Source organism: Pyrgilauda ruficollis, unplaced genomic scaffold (genome assembly GCF_017590135.1).
Source record: "Pyrgilauda ruficollis isolate IOZ18807 unplaced genomic scaffold, ASM1759013v1 scaffold50, whole genome shotgun sequence".
Classification (NCBI taxonomy): Eukaryota; Metazoa; Chordata; class Aves; order Passeriformes; family Passeridae; genus Pyrgilauda; species Pyrgilauda ruficollis.
In genome coordinates this window covers 6,531,136-6,557,043 of record NW_024526600.1, presented here as the reverse complement: position 1 = coordinate 6,557,043, position 25,908 = coordinate 6,531,136, and the positions used below count along the sequence as shown (strand labels likewise).

At 46.5% G+C, this 25,908-nt stretch overlaps 1 protein-coding gene across 1 annotated transcript; it reads left to right on the top strand.

Annotated features, from left to right (window-relative positions):
• The first annotated feature begins 4,370 nt into the window (after nt 1-4,370).
• On the top strand, nt 4,371-25,372 carry CD80 (CD80 molecule). The gene is given in 8 exon segments (XM_041480177.1): nt 4,371-4,476; nt 4,479-4,536; nt 4,685-4,779; nt 16,202-16,525; nt 17,862-18,143; nt 20,161-20,286; nt 22,935-23,058; nt 24,427-25,372. Coding segments are annotated over 7 exon segments (1,098 nt in total). The 3' UTR covers nt 23,042-23,058; nt 24,427-25,372.
• Nucleotides 25,373-25,908: the final 536 nt, after the last annotated feature.

The following is a 25,908-nucleotide window of genomic DNA, read 5'->3' as shown; positions in this document are numbered from 1 at the left end:
AGCACCTCTGCTACAAGGGAAGAGCTTGCAGGAGCTGCCCTGGAGGAAGGGTGTGGACGAGGGCAGCTGTGAGTGCCAGCCTGCATGCACAGACCTGTCACGCTGCATGGACTGTGTGAGCACGGTGGTTGCACAAGCAGGGATGCCTCACTACAGCAAAGAACAGCAATCCAGTGGATTCCTTACAGTAGCTTGCTGTGAGATAATTGAGGGAGGTTAATCCCAGATTTTTAAGGAATTTCGTCAAGAAGCCCCGGTGCTTTGTGCAGTGAAAATCAAATATCCACCCACACAGTAATCGGGTCAAAGTTAAACTTGTCAAACAATGTTGGTGCATTTTGCATTTGCATTGCTGGGATTAATTTCCCACATTTCCCCCCTCTCTGAATTTCTGAGTTCAGAAGATTTTTTAAACTTTATTGGTCACTTCTGATGTACCATGGCACACCAGCCATGCTATGTGAGCTTTCAAATGTACCATGGCACCAAAGCACACTATCTGTTTTCCTTTCCTTTTCCTTTCCTTTTCTTTTCCTTTTCCCTTCCCTTCCCTTCCCTTCCCTTCCCTTCCCTTCCCTTCCCTTCCCTTCCCTTCTTTCCTCTCTCCCCCCCGCTTCCTTTTTTTTTCAATCTGTAAACACAATGATGCTTGTGCTCCAATCTGTGCCAAGATGAATACTTTACTTCTTCAAATCTTGCCAGTTTTAGAGTCTGAAGGTTGGGGACAGCTAGAGGGAAAACAAGAACAAGAAGTCTCTGAAGCTGTAGGAATTTTGTTATTGTTATTTTCCTTTGTAAAATGAAAGGGATTTTCTGTAACCTGAAACATTCAGGTTGGATTTTCTTCTTACTTCACAAAGTTATTTTATTTTGTTATTGATATTGCATAGGAGACCATCAGTTTTTGTGTGAAAGGCCTAACTTCTCAGGATGCTGGGACCACTTTGGTAAGGCTGCTTTCTGCCCTTCTCTTACAGGAAAAGAAAAAAAAGTCATATAATTCCACTGGGAAACAGATGAGTATTACCAGCTGAATTCAGTTCATTCTCCACATACCCTGTATTCCATGTGCTGGTATGGGAACCATCAAATGCTGACAGGATAAGAGGAAATGGCTTCAAGTGGTGCCAAGGGAGGTTTAGATTCAATATCAGATAAAAAACAACTTCACCAAAAGTGTTTTCCAGCCCTGGAAGAGGCTGCTCAGGGTGTGAGTTTCCATCCCTGGAGGTATTTAAAAGACATGTAGACATGGTTTAGTGGTGGACTAAAGCAAGCAGTGCTGGGTTAACAGTTGGGCTAATTGATCTTAAAGGTCTTTTCCAAGCTAGTTCTATGATTTTATGAAAAAAAAATCCTTGAAAATGTTGTTCTGCTTTGCAATGGAATAATTTCTCTGACAAAGATGTTTTAGGGCATTTGCACAACCATATTTTGATGATGTACATCTCTGGAAATATATCTTGGGTACTTCCCATTCAACCTGGACATTCTGGTATTAAAGGCATGCAGATGTGCTTTTAGTTCAGATTAACACAGGTTGGAATGGCTGTTCACCATGAAAACAGTGAAAGGTACCCCAGTCGTGTAGGAAGGAATGTGGTTATGAATCCTCATAAGTAGGAGAGTAGGTGCTGTGTTTTCGTTTGGTGTTTACACAGTTCTGACCTTTCTGAGAGTTCTGTGAGTTGTCAGTTGAGAAAGAGAGGGAGGTTGGGGTTTTTTGTATGTTCTTGACAACCAATAAATGTTCAAAGTAATGATGTTCGACTGCACTGGAAGTGCATTTCTGCAGAGGTGGAAAAAGTTGGTGATGTCAGTGGGTCTACAGGAGAATGCTAGCAATATATTTGAAAATACTTCCCTTTGAGTGCAAAGGATTTCTACCACAAGTGCTGATTACTGAAATTAATTTCCCCTACACAGCACATATGCTGCAAAAATTTCACATGTCTTTTCTGCTTTATCCCTAATGGTTTTCTGTGAAAGCAATGGAACAATGTAGTTGTGTGATGCTTTCACATCTTCCTCTTTTCTGCAGTAAATGTTTTTAGTAGAATTTAGCCATCCTTTCTTATTAAATCTTAGCTTCTCTTCTGCAATACTTCTACCTATTTAAAGCTGTTTCTGGAGCACATAGAAGTGAAATGCTGAAGGCCTCATCAGGTGCACAAGAAACCTTATTTCTATGGGGATTTTGCTGTGAATTGGTGGGCTTATATTATTCTCTGCAGTGCTCAAAAAAGCACTGTCTTCTCTACTGTGACTTCAGTATGTATGATTCCTTCAACTTTGTTAACATCCTAAAGATGCATAACACCTCTTCCCTTGAACTGATGGATTTCATGAATCAAGGATATGATATGTGCTCAGGGAAGCTTTAAGTGATGGGAAAATTACAACTTCTGCCTCTGATCAAAGCAGAGCAAAGCATTGGCTGCTCCTCTCTCTCTGTTACTTCAGTCTCTTTGCAATCAGCGAGATCTCCAGAGGAGAAGGTACCACGAATTGTAATACCTAGGAAAAGAGAAGGAGCCCTGAGTGAGAATAATATCATTGAGTTCAGCTTATCTAAAAATTAGGCAGCCTTAGCTGGTCCAGTTTCTTCTGTGTGTAATAAGGGGTTGTGGTACTTCCCTACTACAGTCTGGCAGCTGGTGAGCTCAGTTACTTTCCCTGGGACTGCTCATCCAAAAGCAGGGTTAAGTCCCGAGGAAGAAATGCAGATGCAAATGTAACAGGCTGGAGTTTCCTTCTAGTTGTAATATGCTAATGGCTGAAATCTGTATTTTAAAAAAGGCTTGAATTTAAAAGGAAAGTGAGGTGATGAACTGTAGAGCTGAAGCAGGGTTGCCAGTAACTCTGTAATGATAAGGATTCATGGTTAGACTAGCAGGAGAAAGTTTATTCCATCTGACTCACAGAGAGGCAGTCCCTGGGAGCTGGAGCTGTGACCTGGGGAAGCTGTGTATGGCTGGCTCTAGCAATGACACTTTCTCCTTCTCTGAGCACCATGGAAACACTTCTGCGTAAACACATGGTGCTACTGCCGTCTGCATTTGTAAACCATGCTGGTGGAAAATGCATGGATGGAGTACAAATGTACAGGAATTAGATCACAGCCCAAAACACAGGCACTCAAAACCCTGCAATGGAGAAAGTGCCAGTCTGACTCAATAACAGACTCCTCTCAGCCATTTCATAGACAACGATTTTCTCTCTACAGAAACGTTGTAACCTGTATTTGATTTCTCTACAGAGTACCATCGTTTTAATTATGTCAAAAGAAAAGTCTGATTTGTAATCCAACCCAGTCCATCTAATCTATCTAATTCAAGGAACCTGTACTGAAGAAAAACTGGAGCAATGTAGCAGCCGATCGTTTCTGATAAAAAGGATGCATTTCATTTAAATCAAAATAATTCAAACCAGCAAACCAGAAGTCTGCATTTAAATAAATTATTTTACTCTTGATTTGTATTTGCACTTTATTTTTCTCCTTGAAGAATACCCGGTTTTCATTGGTGTGCAACCCTCTTGCTGTGATTTTTACAGCTAAATAAGACCCCTTACACTGTAACTGCTTACACTATACCAGGGCTTATTTATTTTGCAGGAGGGTGTGCAGTATCTGTACAAATCTACATCACTTAGCATTCATTTAGTCCCTCAGGCTCTTATTTAATATGTGGTTTGTTTTTCTGCCCAGGATCTGCTCTGGACTGGCCTGGGTTGGTGATGGCTCTGCTCTTCCAGGCTTTAAAGCAAGGATTGTCTACAGGGATTGTCCATGCCTCTCCCCCTGGGGCCTTGGGTGAGCAGTGGGTGCCTTCTGGAGAAGGCAGGACACAATGCTGGGGAGGCAAGTGCTCCCTCCCCTTCCACAGGGCTGGTGATTCTCTCTGGCTGGTGATTCTCTCTGGTGATTCTCTCTGGTGACACCACGACCATCCACATTTGGCCCTGCTGTCACATCCCTCTCCCCGTCCAGGTGCTCGGCCATGACATCCATCATGTGCAGCCTAAGCAATCCTTGTTAAATTTTCTTTGGAAAAATCCATTTCTTGATGGATTACATCCTGCTGGGCCCAAAACGGTGGTGCAGGCATTGTGTTTAATTTCAAACATAATTGTATACAACTATTCCCAAAGCAGCACCAGGGTTTCACTTAGCTGCATTTTAACCTCCAAGCCCCCAGCACTGCCTGACACTTACATTCACAGGTGGGCTCCTTCTGCCTGAGCCCCTCCTGGCTGGAGGAGCGCCCAGAGCATCCCCAGGGATGAAGGCAGCCCCGTGCCCGTGGGTGGCTGGCGCCGCATCCTGGCACACGCCCCGCGAGGAAGCCGTGGGCGGTGTGAGGTGACTTATGAAGCCGAGCAGCCTCCCAGCGCCACAACTTCCCCCTGCACCCTGTCAGGGAGCGTTTCAGCGGCCTGTGACAGCAGCCGGGCCCCCATGGCCGGGCACTGAGCCCTCTGCATCCTCCCTGCCTCAGGGCTGGCCTCGGCGCCGCTCTACCAGGGAAACGCCAGGTACCAGGGGAGGCAAGCGGGGCAGGCTGGGCTTGTGTCGGGGTTTTTGGTGGTGGCAGCGGGCAGGAAGGAGAGAGACACGGTGGAGCATGCTGTGACTCCTCAGGCTCCGTTCCCCTAACCTTATTCCCCTCTCCTCCCAGCCCAGGAGCTGCAGGAAGATGACGGGCCTGCCTGCCTCCCCAGCGGCACTGAGGACGTGGCTGGGGCTCGGGCTCTTCGTGCTGCTCTGCCTTGGGATAGGTAAGCAGGAGCCGGGATGGGAGTGTGGGAAGGGGCTGGGAGCCAGCAGCAGCACCCATGTGATGGTCAACAGGGGATGGTGGCCCTCAGGACACTCCTGGTGCCTTCTGCCAGGGCTGAGCCCAGGGTTTGGGGCAGCTGGCACTTCACTGAGGAGCCCTCGGCTCTCAGCTTCCCGGGCCCGTTGCACCAGGCTGCTGGCTCCAGACAGGCATGGTGGTCTCCCTTCCCAGCCAGGGTGAGAGAAATGAGGGTGATTTTGGTCAGCTGATGTCTGTGGGGAGCACATGGCACAGCCCCTCGGGCTTCGGTTTCAGTGGCGGCGTGGTTTCCGCAGCTTTTTGGGTGGTTCAAAGCGGGTGCATGGTGGAAAAGATAGGGAAAGGTGGCAGCCTGGAGTTTTATGCACCTCCTGGGCAGCTCAGCCAGCTCAGCACAGAGCAGAGTGAGTTCTTTCTCCAACAACGCAATTGAAGTCCTGCCTGGACTCTCCCCTGTCCTTTTCTGAGCGCTTGCCATAAAGCTCACACAGATCGCTCCTTGCCTCAAAAGGCTTGGAATGAATCTTCTCAGAGGTGTGCAATGTTAACCTGGAAACCACACAAAATTCACTTCTGAGCTGGAGTTCATTGTGGATGCAAAATAAGTTGTGCTTATTGGCATTTTAGTGCTTCATCCCAGCTAAGGATACTCTAGAGCAAACCTGGGCTGAACTGGAGCTTTCATTAAAAATCAAGCGATGCAAAATTAGGAGCTTTTCATGCTCCTATTGTGAAACTGGGAGATATTTGATGCCAGGCTTCATTTTGAGTTTCAATCTCAGAATTTTTAAGATAAAACTTGGAGAATTTAGCAGGGAGTGAACTGCAGAGCTCACTGGTAAAGAAAGCAATGACCTCAAATGTCTCTCTGGGATCTCTGCACTTCTGTCTTCCCCTCACTCCTTCCCCTGCCTCTGTGCTTGCAAAGCATCTGTCAAGCACAAATATATTTTGCTTGTATTTGCATCAGGCAGACAATCTACCATGAGCAGAACTGTTTCTGTCTCAGTACTTTAAGAGCTTGTGGTGTGTTAATAATGTAATTACGATAATATGGTAATTTGCCAGTCATGTAATTTCTCTGAAAACAATTCTGGTTCCTTGACTAAAGGATGTATAGTTGGATGTATATTCTGATGCATGCTAATATCCACTACTAGAAATAGGAGTTTGATAAGAAAACTAAGTGTTCCTCTAGCTGTACTTTTGGGGCACAATTTTTAGATGCTTCTCAAGCAACAAGTCAGTGGAAGTGCTGGTGCCTCAGGAGCAGGTGTTTGGCAGACTGATAACAGCAGGACAGCTGATGCACTTATTTTCCTCTCTGGATGCCCTCACACACACTCTGAACCCTTTCTCTCCGAAGATCAGCATTCCTACATCAGTGCTCCTGGAAAATACATGGTGCAGTACCCACTAAGGACTGGGTTTTTAAAGCTTTGCTGGTGCTTGTGGGTGATGCCTTCTCAAGGTTGCCTACAGGGACCACAAGGACAGAGTTCTGGCCTTGTTGTGGCAAAATAGTGGAGCCCTGGGTGTCTGCCATCAGCCTGGCAGTGACTTTCCACACAATACTGAGAGAGCCACCACATTTACAGCACATTTTATGGGACATTACACATTTTACAGGACTGACCCCACATGGGACTGCTCATGAGCACATCAAGGCACAGTCAGGGCTGGCTCCCAGAGCCTGTGTCCTTGGTTTGGCCCAGGTGTCCTGATGCTGGCACACCTCCCTGATGTAGCACTGCAAAAGGTCAGGTAGCATCCTGGGATGGAAACAGGTGCCCTCTGTAAAGCCTGTGTGAGTGAAATAGTAACAGAGGGGATGCCAGGCTGAATTTTCACATGGCAGCAGTGGAAGGCATTAATGGGGGGTTTAATTAAAAGGGATTTGAAGGTGGAAGGTTGATTTGAAGTTGTCTTTCATAGGAATGTCATGTATGTTCAAGCTATGTAGATCCATTTCTTTTCCTTTGAATTGAGTTTTGCTACTCTGACGTTCACCTGAGGTGCCCCACTGAAATGCCAGTGTAATTTAGAGCTGCTTGTGGGATGTCATCTGCTGCTGGAGACACTGATGTCCATGAAAAACCCCCCTTGTCTCAGCACAAAGTGGCAGAACAGCTTTGGTTAACAGCACAAACTTTTTTATTTATGATCTGAATGCACTGCTGGTATCCCCACGGGCTTGGTTTTGTCCTGCCATTGCACCTTCACACCTACCTACAAATTGTAGGATGTTCTCAGTCCCAGTTTGTTATCCTGGAAAAATATAGCTTGAAGTCCCTCAGTATGACCTTTCCCTGCCCTGTGTGCAAACAAAGCACAGGCACTGACTTCAGGGACCCAGCGAGACCAACTTTATGTCCATGGAATATTTTTAAACTTCCCTGGAGTCTTTTCTTCCAGCTGGGGACCACTTAGCTCTTGGTTTCTTCCCAGGGGTGAAATTTTTTGAGAAGTTTTGAAGAAAATTCCCTACAGCTTTTCTAAGTTACTGGAGAGTTGGGAAGGGAGGGGGAATATCCACTTCAGTCAGCGAGCAGTGGCTCACGAGCAACTCATTCCGGGAATCCCCTTCCCTTTTACTCCCAGTAAAGTGTTACTCCCAGTAAAGAGCTCAGAGTGGAGCTGGGTTTCAGAAAGGGACAATGAGGACTGAGAAAAATTCCCTGTTTTGTGGCCACCCCTAAATATTGAAGTGCTTAGCAATGAGCTTTAGGTGCTTGGTGTCTGATTTCCGTGCCAGCTCTGGTATGGGTTGTGCTGGGGCAAATTTCATGGTGGAGATGGCAGAAATTTTTCTTTACGTACCGGATTTGCCCACTTGAACACTGGATGCAAATTGAGTTTCTGACTTATTCCTCTTCATGCCTTCAGCTGTTGTTTTAATTTCTTTTTTTGGATGAGTTTCTGTCTCCTGTTCCAGACATGTGGGAAAAAAGTCTTTTGAAACCAAGGGCAGCGGATCTAAGGAACTCCTTTTTCTGTTTGTCAGTCTGTCCAGAGTGAAACCTGCTGCAAGAGCCTGTCTGGAGAAACAGAAACCCAGCTAAACCCTACTGCTTTTTGCTTATAGAGACTGTTTTACTTCTTCTGTTGAGTGCTTCTTAAATTAAAGAATTCTTTAGGAAGAAAACCACAGAAAATTTAACTTAGGCAAACTACATTGGTACACACAAAATAGAGTTAAAAGCATAAATGCCAAGTTTGTAAGGCTATGGGTCAAATGTTCCTTTCACCCACATCATTTCCTTTTTCCAGTAAGATCGGAATGAACCCAGATAGCTGCAGTGACCTCATGTTGCTCTGATTGCAACAGCTTTTTTGCATTTCTTGGATCACTGAGACATTTGTATCCTTGTTGCCGTGTGCATGTTGGACATTCCTGCACTTAAACATGCAAAGTTGGGAGTGGACACTTTTATTAATTGTGGTGGATTACCAGCAGGACATGCCACCCTTAGGCCCTCTCACCTTTCCTGCTCATCAGTGCCTTGATTCTGAGTTCCAAGTGTGGTTTAATGGGGGTAATTAATCTGATATAAATGACTGATGCCATCCTTCTGCCTCTCTTGTGGTGAGTTAATTTCTTTCAGAGCCAGTTTGCTTTTACACCTATGCTGTGCACCCTGGAGGGGGACGGATGCAGACAGGAGTCACAGCTGAGGGGTACAAACAGGTCATTGCCACAAGAGATGCAATCCTGCTCCTCTCTGGCTGTGTGATCCTCCTCTTCTTTGCACATGTCTGATCCCTGGATTATCTTCTTCACCTTGCAGCTTAGCAGAAAGTTTCCTTTTTTCTTTACTTTTTTTTTTTTTTTTTAAGAGTGGTATATTGAACCAGACTCTGGAGAGCCCTGCAAGGGGGAACATGTGGGATTGGAAGGGAAGGGGGAGCCAGATCCCCTCTGCTTGCACGGGGAAGGCATGAGATCATGATGAGTCTGTTGTCTGGCTGCATCCCAAGGTCATGCCAGGCTGGGGGAGAATTTCCATATTCAGAGAAATTCTCACATAATTATTATAGAGTTTGTGTTGGAAAGGATTTTAAAGCTTAATTTGTTTTAACCTCCCTGTCACGGACACTTCCACTAGACCAGGTGGCTCAGAGTCCTACCCAAAGTGGCCTCGAACACCTTCAGGGCTGGGGCATCCACAACTTCCTTGGGCAACCTGAGCAGCACCTCACCCCCCTCACAACAAATCCTTTCCTAATATCTGATCTAAACCTTCCCTCCTTCAGCTTGAGGCCATTCTCCCTTGTCCTATTGCTACATGTCCTTGTGAAAAGTCCCTCTCCAGCCTTCTTTAAGGCTCCTTTTAAGCACTGGAATGCTGCTCTGGTCTCCCTGGAACCTTCCCTTCTCCAGGCTGAAGGTTTCTCCTTCCTTTTAAGCATGTGTTTCCCAGTATAAATGCTGTGCACATGTGGATGTGGAGTCTTCCACAGGGTGGTAAGGTAAGTGTGCTGGATGCAGTGAAGACTGTTCACTTGGCAGAAGGAGGTCAGTTTTATTTTAAAATAGATTAACTTTATGTTAAATTGTAGCTGTTCTGTCCCCTTTGGAGGGCCATCACCATTGGGAGCCTCGGGAGTTCATTTGAGAATATGTAAATCTTTCCCAACTCGGAAATGCCACAGGCTTTGCTTCTGCTTTTTCACTGTTATGCTTTTAAAATATCATTGGCCCCAGGGGACTGCCTGACTGAAAAGAAAGTGCTGACTGATGGCTCATGGTGGCATTTCTACCTGCCCTGAGCTGAAAGGACATCCACCTTTTGGCGAGCTCCAGTTCCTCTCTGTCACATAAAGCTGTTAGAAAAGACAACTGAAGGAAATCTCTCTGCACACCGCTGCTCTCACCTTAGCAGGCACCCTCTGGTGTGGTTCTAAGTGCCCTGCAGACAGGGATTGGATCCCTGTGGAAGTGCTTCAGGGAGAGAAGAGCTCGCTGTCTGACGCCAGCTCCTAAAAGGAGAGAGCCCTGCCCTACCCTCAGTGCTCCAGCAGCACCTGCCCAAGGCTCTCCTTCTATTCCTCCTGCAGTTTCTGGAGCTTCCAGACCCCTCTGGGCTGCTCTGCTCTGGTTTCCTGGGGGTGCCAATGGTTAATGACCCCTCTCCATGCCATGCTCTTATCTAGGGCTGTGTAATCCCTCCTCTCCGGGTGACTGCCGGGGCTGTCTGCAGAGCATCCGTGAGTCAGAGCCTGAGCACGGACCAGTTTTTCTAACAAGATAATGCCTGGCAGGCCTGCAGCGCTGGTAGCTGCACTGGTTAGTGTTGCTGTGGCTGTGGGCAAGTACTTTGGCAGGAAAAAAAAATTAAAATTTGTAATTTTTCGACTTTGAAGTGGGCTTACGTGAGAAGTATCATACTTGATTTTCCTAGTTACTGGGTACTTTCACCTTCTATCAGTTTCAAGAGAGGGCTGGCTGCTTGGGGAGCATGTGAGACAGAGATTTAGTAAGCACTGAATAGAGCTACAGCCTTAAGCAGTGGGGAGGACCTCAATTTCAGAAACTGCTGTGAGGACAGTAGCATGCATGGCAGTGGTACTGCAGGAATTAGGAAAATTATCTGAGAACATCTTCAGCTGGGAGATAAATATAGAGGAAGTACAAAGTGATCCTGTCAGCAAGAGACTGAGACTGCAGGGGAAAAAATTAACAAATTTATTTTTGTCTGTCTTTGTGGCAAATCTCCCCCACCAGCCCATCTCACACAAACGCCACATCTAGCTTCTGCTCCCAAAACGGGAAATCAAAAGAGTGCTGAGCAAGGTGTAGGAATTTGATCTCCAAAGGAACTAAAATATGCAAATTTTCTGAGGACATCCAGATTTAGGGGCCCTCCCAGGCCTTTTTTATTCTAGCAGGGTCACATGGGCTGGGAATGGAGAAGGAGAGAAGGTTCAGAAAGATTCTTCTTTTCCTCATTTCTCCAAGTCAAAGGCGTCCTTCTGTCCCCACGGCTGTGTGTCCCTGCTGGTTTGCAGGGGACAGAGCGAGCTCTCCATCCTCTCCTCCCACTCTGCAGCAGAGGGGAAAGATCTAAGACATGATCTATTCCCCATCTCCAAGTAATTCTGGTTCCATATCCAGCTCCTTGCTTGGATATGACATCCTGCCTGGTGCCAAGCTGAGAAAATTGCCGGTGATTTGTGCAGAGTCGCGATTTTACTCATGTAACAAACACGGCAGACTGGACATACCCGGGCAGCGGGCTTGTCCCAGGCTGACTCAGAAAGCAGATTTGTATCTCCACAAGTACCGAAACCCGAGCTGGAGCAAGAGGTGTCAGCTGGCTGGAGCTGCCCCAGCGAGCCCCTCTGCCAAAGTATTTCACATTCCCTTTTGTCTTCTCAGATGCTAATTGCAGATCACCCTCTGGTTTTGAGAGCCACTTCATGGCTTCAAGGGTTTCTTCACTAAAGGTGAAGATGTGCAAACACACACAAAATAAAATGGCGTTACAATGGTATAAAGGCTGTTCCCACCAAAACACCCTGGGAGTGTTACAATAATTGCCAAATCAACAGTATAGAGCTGGGCAAACCAGGGTTACTCTTTTGTTTAGAAGGAATGTGGCAGCATAAAGATGGGAAGTGCATAAAGTCATGTATGGGGTTCCCCAAGGTTACAGCACAGAAGAAAGGATCAACTTTTAGAAAAACCTGCTCAGAGAATTTCCCTGCCTCAGAGCTGCCATGCCATCATCGTGCACTAGGATTCATCCTGTCACTTAACTGCTGCAGGCACACTGGAGTAGTGAGAGTGGGTACAGGGAACTGAGGGGAACCACTGTAAACAAAGTCCATCACTGGTTTTCTTTGGGATGCCTTCTTTTCTGCTCCCCTCTCTAACCACGTTTGGGATGAGTAAGGGAACTCGACCTGAGCAAAGCATCGGGATTTGCAGCTGCTTTGCTTCACCAAAGCAGCCCAGAGCAGCAGCAGGCCCCTGGTTTGTGATGAGAGTTGGGCTTGGGGCTGTGCAAGGGGAAAGGGCTGCTCCTCCTTTTCATGCCTGCCAAGATCTCTCTTTGCATGCCTGAACTTGCTGGAGCGGAGTCTGGAGAAGGAGCCTCAGAGGCTTGTCAGGCACTCGTGCCTGGGTTAATCTGCAGCCACAGACTCCGTAAAGAGGACAGGCAGCAGGGCCTCAGAGCACCCACTTTTCTCTGTTTCATCCATCTTTCCTAGTGCACAGAGTCTTTTCAGTGAAACACAAAGGAAGGCAGTGTTTTTATGCACTTCTGAACCAGTTAGAGGTTATCTGAACCACATTGAGGTTATCTGGGCATCTATCTAGCAGGGTCTTTCTGTCATCAGTGCGTTCACAGGAGTCACTGATTTAAACACAAAGCATTTCACATGTAGCACAGGACATTTGCTGGGTTTTGGCTCCATGGAAATTCTGGGGAGGAACTCATTCCTCATTGGTGAAACCACCTAGGATAAAGACAAGATCAAGGGGGTGTGTCTAGTCTTTTAAGGATTCAGCTTTTCAAAATGTCTTGATTTTTGACTCATTGTCTGTTTTGCTTGGAAATCCCTGTAATTGCATTGCCCTCAAAGGATAAATCATGCAAGTTTGGGGTGAATGTGCTATTCACAGAATATGAGGAGTCTGAGCTGCAGAATTGCCTGCAGAGTGGCAATCCCAGGTTCATGGTCCTAGGCAAAGTCAGTGGTGCCATTAATTTATGAGTCGAGATACCAGCTGCTGTTGCAAAAATAAATAGGGAACCAGAAGGGAAAAAAAGCAAAGCAAGGCTCAGAAGGGCAGAGAAATGGGGAATGCAGGGGAAAAAGAATGACTTTGGAGCTTCTGTTCACCAGGACTTATCTGGAGGTTTCCAACAGTTTGAGGCTGCTTCTCCAGAGCATTGCTAGGTCTTTAGCTGCCTTTTTCTGTCAAATGTCTCTGCAAGACTTCTGTGCCAGAGGAAATCTGCTCTCATGTGCTGTCTGACTGCACGTGTGGTCAGGATAACAAAGCTCTCTGTGGCTGGGGAATTTCTGAGTCAGGGCTTGGGCAAAGAGTGCAGGAAACAGGGATACGGGCTCAACAGCTCTCCTGACTCTTTGGAGCAGACAGGAAGGAACAATTCTCCTCTCTACTCCTTTCTGTCCCAGTTAGCCCTGCTGTATGGGGCATCTGCAGCACAGGCATACCTTGAATGCAGCAAGCTTTTCTGCCCAGGGAAGAGAAAGTCGCCCTTCCATCAGTTCAGCATTGCCACATGCCACAGGCTTCCAGTGATGGAGTGATATGTATGCATGGCAAGAGAGTGGGTGGGCTTCAGAGGGGCGGAAAGAGGAGGGATATTTTTCTAGAAAAGGCATTAAAAATGATTTCCATGGTGAATACCTTCCCCACAGCCTGGCTGCAGAGAGCATTCAGCACAGAAACGGCACAGAACTGGATTTTCATTTTTGCTTTGCAGTTCACCTCTAAAGTGAAAGGGGACTTTTGTAGGGCTGAATGACTCTTCATGGACTTTGGTTCCTTCAGGCTTGCAGCGTTCAGGTTGCAGTTTCAAGGGTGCAGAGCCTTTTAAGGGTAGTCATGACATCAGCAGGAGTTTCCAGCCCCTGCACATGTACTCCCGAGAAAGTTTTTGTTCTCCTTTTGGTTGCAAAGGAGACTCTGAGGGGCAAGGTAGGGAGAACCTCATGCAACTCATGATGTGATGTCACCCTGACATTTACTGTACACCTACTCTTCCCTTATTGCTGCAAAAGGAAATAGAAAATGATCTTTATCGGTCCCAAAGTTTGACTGGATGTTTGACTGGCTGCTCTTTCGAGTCTCTCCAATAATAGTAAGAGCTGCACTGTGAGAACAAGCGAAGATGTGGTCAAAGATAAAAACACATGTACACACAAACACACACGGAGGTGCAGGAGAAGCGACTTCAGCAATCACAGCCTGAAGCGGGCTGCTTTTAAGGTGAACAGAAGGAAATACTTTCACACACAGCATGAAATCAAAGTGCACAAGTCGTTGCCAGAGGATGTTGTGAATGCCAAAAATATACATGCATTCCTGAAAGGGCATTGCTGAAAGGGCATTCCTGAAAGGGCAAGAACTCTTCCTGCAGGGTAGGTCTAGCAGTAGCAATTTAAATGCTGATGTCAAGAAATCCTGAATTTCAGTCTGCAAAGGTTGGCAAGACAAGGCAGTTTTTCTCCTGTGTGAAAGAATTAGTTTTTCTCCCATTTTGTTACCAGTTGATGGCTGACAGAGGTCAGTCTGCTGAGCAGCTCCTGGCCTCCCCAGCTTGGTTGCTCAGGATCTGCAGTGAATTATAAGGGAAAGTACAAGGAAGTGGGGGGCAAATATTGAAACTTTCCCTTTGGAAAACCAGTAGAGTGGCCTGTAGAGGGAAACCAGTTAAACAAGAAGTTGTTCATTTAATTACATATTCTATTTTATTTAACTAATATTAAAACATTCTATAGTGTCACTAGGACCTCCACAGTATTTTTTTTGTGTGTTTCCTACAGATTTAATGTCAAGTATGCAAGTGGGACAGGGGTGTATTTCACAGAATCATTTAGGTTGGAAAAGACCTTTAAGTTCTTTGAGCCCAACCTTTAACTCAGCCCTGCCAAGTCCATCTACAAACCATATCCCTAAGTACCACATCTACATGTCTGTTAAATGTTTTGTCCCAGGCTTTGTGTCTGGGCTTTACTCCAGCAAGCAGCCCCAAGATCCAGCTGTGGCAGGGCACTGGCTGAGCATCTGCTCCTCTCCCTCCAGCACTGGCAGCTGTGGGATTGTGAGCAAATCACCGGGCTGTGCCACAGGGGTCTTGCTGTGACAGTGGCCCCAGGGTCTGTGAGTCACCCCAAGGTCTGTGAGTCACCCCAGGGTCTGTGACTGGCAGCTGGTGGCTGCCTTGGACACGGGCTGGATGTGAATGCCGCAGCACCCTGGTCACAGCCTGAGTGCTGCACTCTGCCTCTGTACAGCGTGGCTGCACTTAGGCTGGGACTAGAGAGTGAGCCAGAACCAGCCAGACTTTGCTGGGCAGTGGCAGTTCTGAGGCTCAGCTCTGTGCATGGCTCAGCTCACACTTCAGGCTTTGCACGTGGGCCCTCCCCTGCGCCGATGGGTGATACTGCGCTGTCCCCATCAGTGACAAACCTTCTGTCAGGACTTTCCAGCTTCCTCTCCCAGGTGTGTTTACTGAGGTGTGTTCTGCAGGGAAAGGAGAGGGAATCTGAATATTTTCTGTCCTGAAGACAACTATTTCCTTGTTTTTCTGCTCTCTGTCAGTGGAGTGTAACAGATTGATATCCCACTTCCACCACTGGAGAGGAGTGCCTGGGCAGCAAGGCTGAGGCAAGCAGGACAGAGAGCAACCTGATCTTCTGGACTAACAAAGCCAGGTGCACATCATCCCCAGGCTTGCACTAACTCAGGTGCAGCACAGGGCTGTGAGTCCATGCTGGGTCACCTTTCAGCAGCAGCAGGAACTCCTTGCTGGGCTGCTCCCTTGGACGTGGAAAGAGGAAGGAGTGGGAAAACAAGGCGGATCACGAAAGCAGGGTGCTTAGTAGGGGAATTACTGCTCACATACTCAAAGTTGTACCTAATTTCACCCTGCAAGGGTCTCAACTTATTGTTGTCTGCACATGGCTGTACTCCAGGTATGGCACCAGCACAGTCACTGGCCAGGAGTTGGGGAACATCTGTGCTGGTTCCACGTCATCCCATGAGATTTCATGAAGATAAATTTGTTCTAGCTAGACTAGGCAAAATTGTTCATTTGCTAATGCTGGAAGGCTGATGATAGTGTGGCTGCAACCTTTGTGTATCATCGTAGGGTTGATTCTATTTTCTGGGATCTTGAATATTTTGGGTTTTTTTTCCTTTACAAAAAAATAACTACCAAAAAACCCCCAGCCCCTCTGAACAAATAGTCCACTGTGGCCCTGTTAGGCATGCAGAGAACCCACTGGAGAGTGACACAGATTTTCCAAACACCAGGCTCTGAAAAGGGAGAGCAGAGGAGATAGCAGTTTCTGCATGTATGTTTCTATCCCTGTTTTTAAAGGGGCCAGCAAAAATTCTGTCCAGGCAAGCAACTCTCCTGCCTTTGCCTTCAGCAATCCCTGCAGCAATCCTTGTGTGCCCTCTGGGTCATGATCCCGAGTAGGAGTGGAGCATGATGCACAAGGCAATGCCCAAGGATGGCTCCCCTCAGCGCAGAGCTGAAGCTGTCAAACAGCTCGGTGGCTGACTGATGAGGGATGTGAGCAGTCAGAGCCAAAAGGGGTGAGCTTTAGGCAACAGGTCCTGGCACAAGGCTGTACCGCTGACTCATTGACTTTTGTTTGCCCCTCCCCTGCAGGCCAAGCACTGGAGAAGAAAGTAGTCAGAAGCAAAGTGGGGGAAAAGGTCAGCCTGCCTTGTTGTCATGAGATCCCCAGCTCAGAAAGCCTACACAAGTACCGGGTCTACTGGCAGAAGAACATTACGGACGTGGTGCTGGCCTACTCAGAGGGGAGTAAGATCTTCCAGCACGAGCGCTACCAGAACCGGACAGAGATGGACCCCTGGAACCTCACCCTGTGGATCTCCCCCATGGAAATCCTGGACAATGGCTCTTACCAGTGCGTGGTTCAGCGCAACTCAGTCCTTGTGTGTAGCGAGTCCATCATCCTCTTTGTGACAGGTAGGTGGATTGCCTCCTGACACATGAGGCTCTCCAGTGCCAGCCTCTGGGGGTGAAGGATGCTCTTCCAAGCTTATTCATACTGTAGCAGATAGACTTTCATCAGGAAGCTTGAAAGAGTGTTACCTGCTTCCATTCCAGCAGCCTTCCTTCTTACCTTTCTAAAGCTACCCCAGGTACAGAAATTTTTTTCCCACCACCAACCCAACCTCCTCTCCTTGATGTCTTCCTCTTGTGAAAGGAAGGTGATAGGTGCCTGAGGCACCCCCTGCTGTCTTTGGGGCAAAACAAGACCAAGCCCTTAATGCCTGGCAAGCATTCAAGCTGAAAGAGAAATAGGGTGGCCATGGCAGCATCCCAGCCCTGAATCCAAATCCCTGTGGAACTAGCTGCACTGCAGCTCCACACCCTAAGGCTGAATCCATCATGGAGCTTTGAGGCTTTTTACATTAAAGAAGCTGAGTTCCTTTGTTCAAATGAATCTGAATCTTCTCTTAGAGGCCACAAAAAGTTCCACTGACATTTTCCATTTCCACCGGTGTTTCTGTGGCAATTGATTTCAACCAAAGACAGAGATAAAAAAAAAAAATATATATATATATATATATATATACATGCATTTGAATACCTTTAACAGCAGAGAGTTACATGAATCTTCCAGACAAGTCAGTGAAGGAGCATTCCTCATCTGGAAGGAGATTTGGCAACAAAAAAAAAAGACAAGCCCCTGAGGTTTGGCCATTTCCTGCTGGTCTGAGGGCATATGGGCAAGGAGATAAATTTAGTGATCTTTCTGGGAACTGGCATGAAAAAAAGGGAAGTGTACTGCCAGCACCCTTTTTAAACCATGAGGGTTGAGGAGTTAACTGCATAAAACCCATAAAACTACGGATCTCTTTTCCTGTCTGCAAATACTCCAGTTTCTTTCCGCCCGGAAATCCCCTTGCTGTCTTTAACAGGCCAGCTGTAATGATTATGGTAGACTTCTGCTCCCTTTGGTGAAGTGGGATCAAGTGATTGTGGGGATCAGGAAAGGGAAATGCTGGAATCAGGCTGGGACACCTGAAGGGATTTTCCAGGCTGGATGGTAGTGTGGTATTGCTCAACAGACAGTGGGCCTGGAAGGAAAGCTGTCTCTCCTTGCTTGCCACTGCTCAGCCACAAAAGTGCCTTTCACTGGGGACTGGTTGCTTGGTACCCTAGACCATAGGCAGGGAAAAACTTCCCGTGGTGAATGCCCTTCAGGTGGGGGAGTCTTTGCTTTGGCCGTGGGTTTTGGGGGCTGCAGACCTCGCTGTGGCCTGACAGAATGGTAACCAAACCTCTCTTGCTGCAGCTGACTTCAGCACTCCCAACATAACGGCAGAAGTGTCCGCCGAGTCTTGCGACTCGACTGAGATGGTGATAACGTGTTCTTCTCACGGAGGGTTCCCCAAGCCCAGAATCTCTGGAGCCCTCAACAACATGTCCGTGGAGTGGAATGCCAGCTGGGTGTCTGAGTCCAGCTTCAGCCCCTACAGTGTCACTGGAAAACTGGTGCTCAACGTGACCAAAGACGTCAACATCTCTTGCTCCGTTGAATACAGCGGCTTTGCCAAGTCCACCAGTTTGCTTCTAAGTACGTTTTATTAATGTTTTTGTAACAAATGCATTTTGTTGAATCTGCTGAGTTGCCTCTCTGAGAATGCAGTAGATTTTGTGCAAGTGTTCATGCAAGGATCACCCAATGATCCCGCCTGTGAACTACACACCAAAACATTTTAGAGGTTGGAAGATAGTCGGGGTGGGAAGGGAGAGTTACAGCAGTGACTGACAAGCAGAGACAGCTCTGTCTTCTTGCTGCTGTACTGCAGCTGGGCTGAGAGCTGAACTGGATCCTGCTGTGATCTGGTAATGTCACTTTTGGTGGCTCCCACAGGCTGCCACCATCCTGTGCCCCTCCATACCAGCATGGTCTTGCTGCCAGCTGTGTGACACAGACCTGGTGTTTGAACAGAGGGACCAGAGAAACATGTGTGCTTTAACAACCACAGGCTGCATTATAAAAGAATTTCCTCATTTAACAAGCATGTTTGTCCCTGCTTCAGTGAAAGAAACTGTCAACTGGGGTCTAGACAAAATTCTGCTTTCAAATGTAACACAGGGTTAACTCATACGAAAAGAATTCCATCACTGAGCATGGCTTAGAAATGATGGCATAATAGATAAGTCTGTGCTTTGAAAAGCTTGAAGCACAAGTGGAAACAGCATGAGGGAAGGCAGCACACTACATTCCAGATGTTTTGCAGTAGAAGGGGATTTGCAAGAAAATTCATGAAGCCAAAAGGATTTTTTTTTTCATGTTGTTACCAAAAAAGTATTCTGAAATATCTCTGGGCTTGATGTTTTTACTGTAGAGATAAGGGCACCTTCAAGGGAAGACAAAGAAGCAGTATTTTTCCTAGGGAATTGTACCTTATTCATCAAGGTAGCTTATTCATCTATCTTACTAAAATCAAAGGGGCTTGTGAGGAGAGGTGCCATTCAGCTTCTGAACAAATGCCAGGAACTAGTGCTTTGTGAATATTGGCTATTGCTGGATGTAGAGCATAATGTCCCTAATGAAGGGAGAATAAGGTTATGAATAGCTCAATACATAGAAACAGAGAACAACCAAAAAAAAAAAAAAATCAGTAATCAGAGGAGGGTGCAGTCAGCAGTGACACAGCCACAGCAGTCACAAACCCCCCACTTTTTTGACTTTTAGGATGTGGAACCACTCCCATTTTGGTGTAAACGATCCTCCAAACAAACCTTTCATGCACACTGAGTTACAGACAGACCAGAGCCTCTGGTAAATGCAGAAGGCAACCCCTTGAGCTGGAGGTTTGCATCCCCTCCTGAGGGGAGGACTGAAGAGCAGATCAGGCTAATTAACATCTTAGGAGGGGAATGATGCTTACCTGTGCCAGAGCAGATGGTGGAAGAACTGAAGGTCTGTGCACACAGGTCTGCAGACCTATGGGCTGGCAGCAAGTCCTGTCCTATACAAGAATGGCCCAGTATCTACTCTACAATCCCAGTGGCAGAATGGGATTTTCCACCATCTCCAATGGTGAAAAGCCAAAGGCTTCAGAAACACTGAAAATTAACTCTGCCACAACACTGTTCCTGCCATACAGAAAAAAAGTATATTCTAGACTGTTAAATGCATTTTCCTTCACCTGTGAGGGAGAATGGAAAAGGAAAGGAAAAACATTAGGCATAAATCTGATGAAAACAGTAAGGAAAACTGCAAAGTACCTTTGAGAACAGAAATTTTCTAGCTTTGAACTCAGACTTTTTCACCAAGCCTTGCTAATTTCCCTGAAACAGCTCATGTGTCTTTAAATATTTCCTGTCTCAGTCCTGTTCTGGACAAAGAAGCAGCTTTTTACGTTCTGTGAATGTGTTAAAAATTTCAGCCCATAGCAAATGTGGGTGAATGGAAGAAATTTAGGTGCCTGCTTTGTTTGTTTATTGAGTAAGTCCATTTTCAGGCTGAATAGCTGAGTTAGAATTTGGCCAGAACCCCTGAAATTCACATACCTGCTCTTACATGAAAATGCCAATATCCTTTAAGGCCGTTTATTTATGTTTTATTTCTCCTGTCTCAGAAAAAACAAACAACTGCGTTGTTCCTCCTGTGCCTCCACCTTATAATGTCATTACTGCTTCAATTATCATCCTTATCACCTTCATTCTGGCTATCACCCTGGCAGCAAGATACCTCCCAAGGCATGGTAAGTGCAGCTTCTTTTTCAGCAAGGTGTCTCAGTGCTGATGAAGTTTCTATGTAGGATACACATTTATAGAAACTTTACTGTCACACTAGGGATTTCTGTACCTTCTTCTAATTTTTTCCCCCCCTTTAGCATCCACTGTCACAAAATCTAAGTCTAGCTCATGATTTTCCTACGTTTTGTGTGCAGGAAACACAAAAGTTCAGGTTTGAGAGTGAAGAGGTGACAGGCAGTTTTGACAGCAGATCAAAATATTTCCAAAATCAGGGATAATGAAGAGGTTCACAAAGGTTCATTTTTATGTCTTAAGATGCTTTAAGATGCTTTAGGATGCCAAGAATCTTGGTGATCATGATAGATACAGCTGAGCACTGAGAGTTTCAAAACTGGATCTCTCTCCACACCCTACATCATCCCTCAGAAAGTCACTGAGGCAAAGTAACAAAAATACCTAGTGTTAGGGCCACAGGAAAGACTTCAGCAGAGCAGTGTCCCACTTTTATGAGAACACCAACCAGGAGAGTTAGATTTGTATTCTTTGTACGGCCAAAAGTGGCACAGGTAAAGTGTCTGGTCCCATCTTATGAAGCCTTCAGTAACTCCAGACAAGTCACCAAGAGTTTTTCAATGGCAAAGGGGACCACAAATATTTCAGGGTTAGTGGAGAGCTGAGTAATTTACTTTTTTATCTTTAGAAAAATCCTATCTGTTAGCTGTTGCTCCTCATCGTGTCTAAGCTGACCTTGCCAGAAAGTCCCTGAAGATGTGGGCAGGCATTTAATAGATTTATGAAGGCAGGTAGGATTGAAAGTCAGCAGCAGTAGGTGCCTTATCCACACCCTGTGAGCAGCTTTGCAGAGCAGTCCTGGAAAATGACAGCAGGCCTTGCAAATACATGAGGATAAATAACACCCAGCTGAGTTCTGTCAGCTTCTGGGGAAGCCACATCTGGGGCCAAGAATCCCACACTGAGGGCTCTGTGCTCACTTACACCACCTGGCTGTGTATTCCCTGTTGGAAAAGGTCATTTTCTGGGCAGCAAGGGCTCAGCCCACTCACAGACACCTGTAAGTTTGCCATGCTTGTGTCTTCTGATACCTCTGCTTCAATTTCAGACAAATTCACTCCCAAGGCAGATGTGTGGAGGTCTCATTACTGTTTTTCTTTTCCCCTCTGCATCAACCACATCCCTTCAAAAACCAACGTGACCATTGAGTCAAGCTGGGCTAATTTCCTTTCAGTGTTTTACCACAAAGAAAGGAAGTTTCTGGAAGGCTGTGACTCTGGGTCACACCTGTGCACCTCCTCATTTTCCACCCCTGTGCCCTTATGACACCAGTGCCAGTTCTTCTCCCCTGCTGTTCCCTGGGGCTGTGTCAACAGGAAAGCAACAAGCAGGCTGAAACCAAGAAAATCACAGTTGATCACAGCCTGTGCTGTTAGCTGCATGTATAATGAACTTCTAATTATAGGAGAAAATGAACTGGAATCGGAAGGTTTGGCTCTCAACAAATATAGGCTGGAAATTAAAAGGTTCCTTGCCATTAAATTAGCAAGATCCTGGAGCACTCTGAAATAGCCTTTGATATAGGAACTGAGTTGCTTTTAAAGCAGATGTAAAAAGCATACCCATGTGGTAAAATGCAATCACCTGCAAGCAGCATGGCACATGGCCAAATTAACTGGAATTTCCCTTTTAGTCCCACTTCCATAATATGCACAGGGAGTAGATTTGCTGAGTCAGGTGGTGCTATTTGGTTCAGCTAATTTCTAGACCAGACATGGAAGAAACTGTAAAAGAAACTGCAAGAAGTGTAAGAAACTGAGGCCAGAGCTTCCATCCAGCTTTCCAGTTTGTGTAGTTGTGCCATTTCAATGCTGCTGTGCATGGCCACTGTCTGGGAAAGGAAGTATCTGCCCTAAGAGGCTTCCTGTGGGTGCTGCTGCAGGTCACCTCTCCAGAGCTCAGAATAGGTCTGAAAGTATCTCAGTTGTTCTGGGCTATGGAAAGCTGAGTCAGGAGTTGCTAAGAGCTCAAAAAGCCATGCTTCAGAGAGCTGCAGTGTGGGAGGGAAGAATAGAAAGGCAGAGCAAAACAAAACGGAAGAGTTCTCAGTTACGTGATTGTTGTGGTGGCCAGAACAATCAGGTGCTTTGTTGAGGTTCACAGCCGCCTACTCTGAGGAGCTCACAGCCTATTCTGCAGTAATTTAAAAATGAAAACACAAAGCACCAAGATTAGAGATCACCTAAAGAATAGTGGAGGATTCTCATTGCATAATTTGTGCTAGCACAATTGTACAAGATTCAACTTGAACCGCTAAAATTCAGTCATAGATGGTGAGATATTAAGGGGATCTGCTTAATCTGAGGTCCTCTTAAAGCACTGAAAGGGTTTGTTGCTTTTAACACAGGAATTCTTTCACTCCATAGGTAAACTGCAATTAGTGATATGTAACTTCCAAGATTATTTCCCTTCTGACCTTATTTCAGCATGTAGCAACCTGTTTTTGTGCCAGGCTGAGGTTCTAGCCCCGTGCTAACGAGAGCAGTTTTATCCATATGACAGTGTATAGATAATACTTATTTGTAACAGAGCTCTCTATCAGGACCACAGTCATATACTAACAAGGGATCTTCTTTTTCAGTTTGTTCTCAGTGTTGCAAGCGCCAGGATTCGGTGGAAGAGGGTGTGAAAGAATGCACAAAGGCACCCATGAGCTCTAAAATGACATCTGAAACCTCATCTGTATGACCAGATAGCATTTGCAGGTAGTTTTCTTCACTCTTCTCTTGGCAAAACAGTTTCTCAAACACCATGACATGCTTGTGCAATGTTAGCTGAAAACACCATGTGTCATCCAGGTGTCAGATCTGCAGTGACATCCCCTGTGCTCATTTTATGGGCCTCACAACTAAACACTGGGCAGTGTTTCAGTGCCTGTCCTGCTGGGCTCATTTGTGAGTTACTCATCCCTACCTCAGGTGCCACACGTGGCTGCACCCCCCAGAAGTTCTGGCTGATTCCCTGTGAGCCTGATCTGATGCCTCAACATGGGAACATCACTGATGACAGAAATTGAGCATTGACCAAATGGTGGCAAGGGAGGGAGAATAAAAGAACAACTCCAGCTTTCCCAGTGTGATCAGACATGCCAGTCCACTTCTGAGATATGTCCATTCCCTTCAGCAGCTGGAGGAACAGAGAAGGAAAAGTTTCCTTCCTCAAACTTGCCCAGAAAATACTCATATTTTAAAAGGAGTTACTTTTGATAATGGGGTGTTACAAAAGATGGGCTGGGGAAGTCTGGCTTGCCAAGGTTTTATGATTACAAAGGATTATATTTGCTTTGGCTTGAAAGCTCAGCAGTTTTCAGGGCTGTATCCTGCAAAAAGACACTTAAGTGAAGATTAGCAGCTAACTGTTCTTATTCACATCATTATCCAGGTGAGTGCATTTCCTGCTCTCACCACAGCATGCAGAATTGCCAGGGTAATGCCCTAGAGCAACAGCTGTGGGATCCTGGAAGTCACGACTTTGTCAAACTGTGCACTGCAGAATCTAAAAGTTTAATAGTTTGCAGATGGAAAGGAGGGGAAACTCTCATTCAGGCCAATTGTCTCATTTCCAAACCTGACCACCCACTCATGTTTTCCTCTGGGGAAGGCCCTGTCTGGAACAGATACTAGAGCCTTGGTTAGCATGAATTTTGGGGGGTTTTGTGATGGGAGTGGCAGGAGTTCACCTACAGAATAAACCCATTCTCTTTTGTTATAAAAGTTTGTCAGGATTTTCCTGTAGGTGGATGGTGCTTCCCGACTCCAGCTGCAGTCTGTGGACTGGGATGGAAGCTGTGCTTCCTCAGTGGCTGACTGCCATGTCGTGATGCACTGGGCCATGTCCTAGCGCTGCTTAAATAGGGAAGCACGTTCATTAGTCATCCTCATCTGTTCCCAGGGATTTGCAGGGAGCATGGGCCAGGCTGCAGCTCGCTCAGAGCAGCTCCGAGTTCCGGCACCAGGAGCCCTCTTGTGGAAGGCTCCCGCAGGTGATACCTGTTTGTCAGCTCCGCAGCATTACAGGGCTACATTTAAGGTGTGAAAACAACAAAAAAAGAATCAGTGAAATCTTTTCCTCAGGTTCTTCACGCTGTGCATCCCGCACTGCAGACTCCACTGTTGGTTGTACAGCGACGCTTGCTGCACGGCCCCTTTGGCTCTCTGCAAGGGGGTGGCAGCAGGAGAAAACTCCGCTCCCCACGGCTGAAACACGACCTCCTGTGGACCGATGCAAACCCCCGGCCACGCCACGGGAGCTGTGCCGTGGCCTCGTCACAAGGAGGTCGCTGGGATTCCAGGACCCTCCGTGTTCCTGCAGCGGGGCAGAAGGATGTCACCGGTGGCACACCATGTCAAGACTTCAGCAACCTCTGGCTTGATGCTGCCTCTGTGAGAATCAGGGGCCTGCAGAGCCCTAGCAGGGTGCCCATGCCCTCCTACCCCTTCAGAAACACGGAGCTGCCCTTTGGGACACCCCAAATCCTGACATGGAATCTCGTCAGTTTGTGCCTCCATGTTGCGAGTGGGAGCAGCCAAAACTTCTTTTATATTCAGCCTTACACAAGTATCTGTTCTTCCTGCTGGAGGACTTTGGATTTGGACTCGACCATTACAGATACACATCCCTTCCCCCCTAAAGAGGAAACAGTGGACACATTTTTCATGAAAAAAAGACACTTTGGAAGTGAGTCTATGTGCCTCATGCTTATTTGCAGCGCTACGAGACTTTTTAGGGAACGATACACACTGACAGCACTCCTAAGAGCTAATTAATATTGCTTACCTACTGCAGTGGCACAAGTTCTCATAACCTTTCTCTCCTGAAAGGACAGCCTTGCCAACCCAAGCACCGAGCCACAGCTCCTCCATTCAGCTGCTGTGTGAGGGCACACAGGGCCAAGCTTCCACGTGCATTCCTTCCCAGCCACACCTGTACAGCCCCGTTGGAATTCGTGTGACAGCCACTGGTGATCTCGTGTGTATCTGCTGTAATCAAATGTAACTCAGGGCCTTGCTTCATAAACATGGGTCTATGTTTTCCCTCTCACTATCCCATGCTCTCTTCTGCTCCTGACCAGTGATTGCGCAGCCTCCCGGAGAAGGGTTTGTCTTTTGCTCTGTGCCAAACCTTTCCACATCACCACAAACTCCAGTAACACTTCCAGTAACTCCTTCTAAAGGAATCCAAAAAATTCACTGATAAATATGTCTAGCATCAGGTTATTTGGCTCATTTTTCATTAAGCACTAATACTCTGGATCATGTTTTCTATTGCCTTATGCTGTATTCAGTGAATTACACACAAATGGTTTCTGTGAGACCTTCTCAGCTTCATATCTGTGTCATTGTAGCAAGTGAGCTGCTCTGTTTACCCTGAATGTTTTGTATATAATGTTGTTTCCTGGGGTTCCTCCTTTAGTTGTATTAAAAAATAAATGGTAAACTCGGTTTCCTTTCCTTAGTAATAAAAGATGTCTGTCTATGCAGTGGGTAGAACCTCTGTTATTCATGTTAGCCACCATTTCACAGCATCCAGGTAGGTGCAGGTTCACCTGTACCAGG